Source organism: Halyomorpha halys, unplaced genomic scaffold, assembly GCF_000696795.3.
Source record: "Halyomorpha halys isolate HHAL.00 unplaced genomic scaffold, Hhal_1.1 Scaffold147.1, whole genome shotgun sequence".
Classification (NCBI taxonomy): Eukaryota; Metazoa; Arthropoda; class Insecta; order Hemiptera; family Pentatomidae; genus Halyomorpha; species Halyomorpha halys.
Window position 1 is genome coordinate 941,489 of NW_027116131.1, and position 8,620 is coordinate 950,108.

The window sequence follows — 8,620 nt, forward strand, 5'->3', positions numbered from 1 at the left end:
TATATTCTTTGTATAAACCGATTTACTACGATAACTATTATGTCTTCCACATTGGCATCTGATGATAAATTTGTTTAACGGATCGAACGTGGATAGAGGATTACTGGAAAGGGGAGGTCTGAGAGAGTGAGATAGGGAGAATAGAATTGTCAAGTAAAGAAAGAAAAGAGAAGTAAAATAAATGAAATGAAATAAAACAAAATATTATTGTAGTTAGTATTTGTAGTATCAGGATTTTGTAGAATAGTATTGATCATGAAGGAAAAAAAGGGGGAATTTTTTTTTTTTTGTTATAACTTATGAATATATATATATATATATTGTAGATGTCCAATCATGGATTGATTGGTAGCAACCTAATGAAATTGGGCAGGATGGCTGAGTAAAGCATTTCTCTCTCTAACCTGTGTTTCAGCATGACTTTTAATAGCAGCAATACGAGTGTTGATAGGGAAATGTCCATCCGCCTTGAAACTACAGCTGCCATCATTGCAGCCTACCTCATCTTCTGCAAGTACCTCGGACCATGGTTCATGAAAAACAGAGAACCATTCTCATTGAGGATTCCTATGCTACTCTACAATGTAGGGCAGACCATAATGAACGGTTATATGCTCTATATGGTAAGTCAACACAGGTAAAACAGTAGTTTAAATTAAAGTTATTTAAAGTCTATCCAGTGCCGGTCACGAGGACACGTGGCTGTGACAGTCACACGGGCAGAGAACACGTGACTGTGACAGTCGCACACGGGCCTAGCGTTCAAACTGTTTAATTTAACAAAGATACTTAAGACTATGGTTAGATTCGTTGCTGCATCCGTTTTCTAAGATTATCTAAACTAAGAAGGAGTTAGTTTTGAATTCAGTATCCCGTCGACTTTGAAACCGATCACAAAATCCTTCGCAGCAGAGTTTAGTGTTTTATCATTTCTAACTAATAATATCCTTATATACCATTATTGAAGAGTAAAGTAATTTTTTTATTGGTATTGTTCATATTCCAAATAACTACGAAGGTTGTTCTGTAAAACTACTTATTTGTTTAAATTTCTAGTGAAACGTTAAATTCAATTTATAAATTTAATGCAGTATATTTGGTCCTGAACAATTCTTAACTTGTGATTCTGTTGTGAATTAGAAGCAACACCTCTAATATAGGTCAATAGTTGTTATAGTTTATCCTATAGTTTAACCTATTGGAGTATTTAATCACATGAATATTTAGAAGAATTTAAAGTTTGGAAATATTCGAAAAACTGATAAACAAAAGTCAAATAATTTCCTCAGGAATTTCCTCAAAATACACGTCCTTTTTAAAATAAATGTTGGTGTCCTTGCTAAAATTAAAGTTATAAAAATTACACCTACATAATATTTAACAAAATTTGGCTATCCTTGTATTTACTCTATAGAAAATGAATAAAGTTTGAGTTTAATTAATTTATTGGACAAGAAGATTTTTTTTTTAAATTCTAGTTAGTAAAAATATATTTTTAATATAATATAAATTCGAAGGATAACATATTCCATATTTTATTTAAATGTTTGTTTTAGTGCTACTCACTTTTGGGAATAGGAACATTCAACATCTGGACGAACTTGTGTAATCCTATAACAGCAACGAATATGTTTGAGAATGTTACTGAAGAGGTTTGCTAAATTGAAAGTTTTAACATGATATTTCATAGCATATCTTATTTTTTTGATATTCATTATATTACATGGTGAGCAGGATGCTTCAGTTGGTAAAGCTCTGTGCTATTAATTCCTAGGATTCGGGTTCAAATCCGGTTGTGCCAGATAATTATTTATTCTATTACTTTAGCCGTGAGTCAACCCTGTGTGTTCGAGGAGGATGTCTTCTTACGTCGTCCTTCTCCCGCCTCCAAAATCTTTCTTCAGTCTTTCCTTGACTGTGGACCAAGGAATTTCTTTATCTGCTTGTATTTGGTTCGCGATAGTCCTCTTGAACCTACATGACAGGGCCGCCATCAACGAGTCCGCACCTCCTATGTTCAGTAGGTCCACGACCTTTGGTTCTGTTTACATCGGGACCTGCTCGTGCTATACTGCAGGTGTCCCGTGTGTAATTTTGCGATTATAATTAATGTGTGGAAAAGGGGGACTGAAAATTATGAGACACCTTCTGCTCATAAAAACATGCATGTATATTTTCTTAATTTATAAGGCATTAATCCCTGGAGGGGCAGACTGGTTAGTGAGTTAGGTTTTAATAGAATATTATCTATAATAATATAAAACACAGCATTGGGGTCTCATGGCTTAAATAATAATGTGCTTATCTGGTGACGTCTTCGCCGCCGCTGTGACGTACCGTCGCCGCTTCCCTCGTCTAGGTGTGTGGGCGAAATGGTGAAAACCATGTATCCTCGCTGAGGTGTATGAAAAGACGTCTTTGTACCTCCGTGGCTGGCCAGCGTGTCCTGGACTCTGGCGTGATGGTAGGGACAGGCCAGGTCCTAGCTTGCATGATGCATAGGCTGGGGCGGCATTGCAGTCGCAGCGTCTTCGGGGCATTCCGGTGTTCGCGGCAAGAGAGGCATCAGAAAATGAGACCCCCGACCCCTAATTTATATAAATTCAAAAAACAACGGCAAAAATCGGAATACTTAAATCCGACAGGTTCTATTCTGACTATAAGCTGGTCGCATCCATTAAGAAGATGGAAGGATTCGCAATTCGCATGCGCTAGCGTCTATGTCGTGGACAGTAGTGATAGATGCTCAGCAACCTGTACTGTTTCCGTCACTGGGTTTACTCACAGTGTTAAAACCGGCATCTGTAATGTTCCCTTATCTATCATCTTAATTAATTATTTGATATGGCTGATGGACACCAAACAAGAGGGTAGATAAGATAAAAGGAAAATTAAAGAGGCAAAAGAGACAATTATTTATTTTTTACACCAGTTACCTGACAGTGGGAAGAAACTTTAAAAAAATAAATAAATAAATAAAAAAAGCGGAAGAAACTTTGAATACTAAATCAAGAATGGCTTTATTGTCAGATTCGATCCACTTTCGGTCTGTCATCTGGTATCACATACAATCAGACCGTAATTTATATATAGTATATATTTTCTGTTGGCTCTATAGCCCTTGAAGATTTTGCTTTCTATGCGAGAATAATAGTAGTCTGGAGGGGGTAAACCAACCCAACGTGGCTGAGAACTATAATTTACGTGGGCAACGGCAGACTGCATAGTTTCATAGCCTGGCCCTTTGGGGACGATTCGACATGATCCGTACCATTTGTTGAATCAGTTTAGATCCATGGATTATGGATTGTGGACTACTGAGGGTCGGGAGACTATTATTTTCCATGAAGCAGTTTGTCTATGGAAGTTATTTATTTTCACTATAGACTAATCGTTTGTTCAATGAAATTATATTTTATTTTTTTAAATATATTTTTTCAATTTCTTGGGACTGGCAATTATTTATTAAATAAATCAAAATTGTATCCTTGTATAGTCTCAACACTTTTTATTCCATCAATAGTCCAACGTTTCGGCTATTTCGGCCATCCTCAAGGACAATCTTCAATATAAATTCTCACCTCACATCAAAATTTAAAAGTTTTAAATGATAGTGATAGTATGGATAAATAGTCTGCAAAACAATTTTTAAATTTTGAGGTGTGAATTTATATTGAAGATTGTCCTTGAGGATGGCCGAAATGGCCGAAACGTTGGACTATTGATGGAATAAAAAATGTTGAGACTATACAAGGATACAATTTTGATTTATTTAATAAATTATATTTTTTCTCTGACTTGTATTAATGAATCAATTATCTTTAATGATTTTATTGATTACACCGAAAAACAAAAACAAAAAAAATTATGAAACTCTTATTTGCGAATTAGGTCGAAAAAAACAAAATATTTTTTCAATGAATTTCTTAAATTCGCTTCTGTTTTTGTGAGCTTTGATTCATTCCAACGTCTCTGATATCTCAGCTCCGTGGAAGTATTATCTTGGTGCAGTCTCCGCCATGTTCATTTACAGGTTCAACAGAAAGAATCACTGAACAAGAGTTGCAAAAAATGTGACAGCTGAATCTGAGTTGTATATCTAATATATTAAATTTTTCATAATGATCTTGATCTTCAGCAGGCTATAAAAATACATAGCTATGTTGTGACATTCAAAGCCTTTCTACTTCATTAATATATGAGTTAACATGCTATGCAGAGATTCTAAATTATTACAAAGATTTACAATTGAGGTATATTGATAAACGGGGATTATGGTTGGTATATCTACTGACTTAAAGTTTATTTAATATGCTTTAAATTGAGAATACCAGCTGACATATTTTTTAGTCATACTAACTCTAAAGTGTGTGAACTATTCTGATTATTAATGCCCGTCAAGGAAATAAAAGAAAATATAATGCCCAAAAAAAAATTATTCATCTGAAAAATAAAACAATCTGTCAATAATGTGCATTACATATTTATTACATCGATACAAGTTAAAATAATGGACAAAATAAAACGACTAACATAAAAAGTAATTCAAAATATCTCATTCATTCATAATTATCTATTATTAATGACTATTGTTCTTCTTTTCAGGTTTTCTCCGTCGGCTACATCTTCGGCCTCAACAAATTGATCGATTTTACTGACACGGTAAGCGCTGTATTTCTCTTTTTCTTTATCTGTCTATACCAGATTTGTCAAACTTATTTAAACACATTCATATTCATGTTGGCAACATTCCATTCACTAGTATACTATAGTATATAATGTTGCTGTATAATAATTATAATATTCTCTTATTTGAATATATCATATAAATGATCAAGTCGCACAGCACATATAAATGATTTCATACTCCTATTATTAAGGCTGGACTTTAATTTTTCAACTTCTCAAAACTACGTCAATTTTAAGTTTTAGAAAAAAAAATATACAAGAAATTATGTAGAAAGGATTATTTAAAAATATTTATCTAAGAAAAGTTTCTTCTTGCTTTCGAATTGTGCTAAAATTCCACATTGCTTGTATTTTCTCTTAGTTTTTCATTTGTGTATTTACACCATTAACCAAAAAAAACAAACAAGTTATAAGGCAGTTTGGAAAAACTTGGTTAAAAATATCTTGGAATATTCACTTTCGGTATTTTGTTTAAGATTAAAATTACTGCTAAACAAATTTATAATAAAATTAACTATTTTAAATTTCTACAAGTCACTAGTCTAAAAGGGTATTCAGGTTGTGTTAAATGTAAAATGTTTTACCATGTTAAATGTTATAAGTATAGGAATGGGAGCAGCCCTATTTAAATTCACGCTAAGTGTTGAATATGTTAAATGCATAAGAGATCCTTGCAGATTTTTTGAGCATCTTGTTTTATAACCTTTCCTTCCAAAACTTCATGTTATTGTTTACGAAAGTCAACAATTTGAAAAAAGTGTTGATTATAGTGATTTATTACAACATGGCTAAAGTGGAAGTTGTGTGAAAGTATGGTCACTCAGTGCCTTGATGATCTTCTAGCTTGTTCTAGGATTCTCTTCTAGGAAGAGAATAAAGATGAGCTAATTGACAACTGTCGTTACATTATAATTATTATCCTCTATTGCTTTATTAGTTATAAAAACATCCAAAACAATACTAAAACAATCAAAACACAAACTACGAGCAAGTTATATGTATGTATTATTTACATTGCTTTTTACAATGTATGTTACTACGATAACAAACAAAACGGTTACGAGCTCAGCTGGTCTGTTGTATGACGTCATTCTCCATTTAACAGACCTAGTAACAGACTCTCAACTAGTGATACGACATCGACAACAAAACATCGATGTTCAATATTAAAGTATCGATGTTTACAAAACATCGTCAAAAATACATTGATGTTTTTGAGCATCCATTTCAGTGACTGCACGGAGCATGAGCAGTATAGGGTTTCGGAGGGGAGAAAACTTACTACGCATGCTCCGTACAGTTCTGGACAGTCAGAAGTTGTTGTTGGAACAGAGCTTTAGTTTATCTTTATCCCGTTATTAGCGTTGAGGTAGGAAGCTATTTCTACCACCAGGGCCCTGTTTCATGATGAAAACTAATAGTATTAGTTCAAAATACAAGTATAGAAACAACGTGTTAATTACACTAATACTTATTTTTTTCATAATAGGGAGGACTATTAGTGATGTTACATCCGTTAAAAAGTACTAAAGTACAAGTTACTATTGTACAATTCAGTGTAATTGTATTAAGTTAAATCGACAATACTAATAGTATTAGTTTGTACTTCATTATGAAACAGGGCCCAGGTATCTGTTTATACAATTAATTTTTTTTTTCCTTAAGTTACTTTTGCATTTTAAAAAATAAAAAAATTGAGAGTAAACATCATTGTTAAAAAACCATCGGCTTCAAAAAATCGATTTTAAAAACATCAATGTCGACGTCGCATCCATACTCTTAACCATGTTATATGTTATATTGCTTTAACATGGTAAAAGAAGGAAATATTTCTCCATTTAACATGATTTTTTCCATTTATCACGCTTTAAAGTAATGATCACGAATACCCCTTAAGTCAGGCGGAAGAATTTTGGTTTATAGGTGGATTGAAAATCCAAGTTAAAACAATAACACTAAATGTACTCTTTCACAATCTTAATCTAGGCAAAATTTTCATTGTTGGTTAAGAGATCGGTGTGTTAATAAAATAACAGTTCTCAATCTAAAACTGCATTTTATTTTCAATTATTACAATTATACAATTATTTGTAATTATAATTGTATTTCTGCAATTACGAATTACAGTCCTTTGTAAGTAATTGTAAATAATGTTTGCCCAACTCTTTAAATACCACTAAATACAGCCAATGTATCGAAACCATACCGACTCCCTGCTAGCATCATTTGCATTAACCCGTTATCAAAGAGTTACAAACTAAATGGTTCTCTAAATCAATGCCAGTTAAACCGAAGAGTATCGTGGGCCAAAAGAAGTTTGATAAATTTACCACCAGTCTGACACCCTTGATCTATGCAAACACACCCGCGCAACCTAAGAAATAAAACGACATATCATGATTTATATATACATATTTTTTTTTACTTTATCGATGTCATTATAAGCAAGGATGTATTAATCTCAATTATTTTATTAATTTTAACTTAACATTTATTCCAATATGATTTATTAATATGAGAACTATGATACATTGGGCTTTAAAATTAATTACATCTTTCAGTAGGTCACTTAATATATACTGATACAGCGATATTAGTGTACACTCTGATTATATTATAAAATATAAATTTATGTTATAATATGTAATAATAGCTTTGCTTTAATAGTGGTACATCTCACAAAAAAAATTTAATTTAGATAGAACGTGTTCTAAAGATAGTATCGTAAACTGGAGCCAATTTTTCTATATTGATCGTTTTAAAGACACACCTCCTAAACCTAGTAGGTTTGTCAAAGTAACCCCAGTTTACGATACAATCTACGGAATACATTTAATAAAAATAATGAGAACTTTTTTTTTTTTTATTTTATGTTTAGGTATTTTTCATTTTGAGGAAAAAGACAGAACAGGCTACACCTGCACATATTTACCACCATGCCCTCACATTCGGTATGATTGTTTTAATGGAGCATCTGCACTTTTTTGGTACTTTTTTATTTTCATCTTATTCAAAGAGGAATAATTTATAATTTAAATTTAAGAGGCCTTCGTAAAATTCTCAGTACTCCTCACTTTGCCTCAAATAAAATCATCCATAAAGACCTTAATTTTACATATGTAACAGGTCTAGACCGAACCAGGTATCATCCTTCCATTATTAACTCCATAATCATCAAAACCCTTTAGTTTCTAACCTTGCTTCCTCTTCTATTCTCGGCAATCTTCCGAGGCACCTGAAAAGAAGATGGCCTTGAGACGTTCTAGTGTAGAAATATGATTAGAGTGCTACCAATTGGTAGTTTCTTTATATGACTATATCATTCCATTTTGATATTACATCAAATTTATCTAATGTGTTTTTACGTAAATACTGTTCTAATTAGCAATAAATAAAAAAATAAATACTTTAAGAGGTTAAAGGAACAAAAATGTGTAGGAGGGTGACACGGAGATATGCTTAAAAACTATGCTTAAAAACGTCTGGTTTATTGAATCATTCAGCTAAAAGGTGTCAAGGTTGCTGTATATAATCATTCAATTCTTCCTCCAATTGAATGTGGGATGTACTCTATACCAACATGCCTCAACATTGCGTGTTCAGTTTAAATTGAAGTCGTGAAGGAAATAGCAAGGCCTGCTAGCTGCAGATCCTTGTAAGAAGCTAACTCCACCCCGTAAGGAACTAGGTTCTAGTTGTGAAGGGGATTGCAAGGCCTTCAGGAACTAGCCGGAGTTTCTTACGAAAGGAATAAAAGTTTTAGGATAGATAAGAGATCCAGAGAAGAACGAAGTGAAATCAATAAAATATTTATTTATAAAATAGTACTAGAATGTGTATTGTTACTCACTGCCTCTTAAAGAGAAGAATTCCCTGAAGGTAATATACGTTTAAGACGTTAGCTTTCAGTTCATCAAAAGATTATATTGTA

The 8,620-nt window shown here is 32.7% G+C and overlaps 1 protein-coding gene across 3 annotated transcripts in view; it reads left to right on the forward strand.

The window, feature by feature from the left end:
- The window catches only part of LOC106678568 (very long chain fatty acid elongase AAEL008004), a gene marked incomplete at its 3' end in the record, with an annotated part of 30,783 nt that overhangs the window by 11,622 nt on the left and 10,541 nt on the right, over positions 1-8,620 (forward strand). The window contains 4 exon segments of one of the 3 annotated variants that reach the window (XM_024359306.2): positions 416-623; positions 1,557-1,652; positions 4,606-4,662; positions 7,568-7,676. In XM_024359306.2, the coding sequence (XP_024215074.1) occupies positions 416-623; positions 1,557-1,652; positions 4,606-4,662; positions 7,568-7,676 (470 nt within the window). 3 annotated transcript variants of the gene reach the window in all.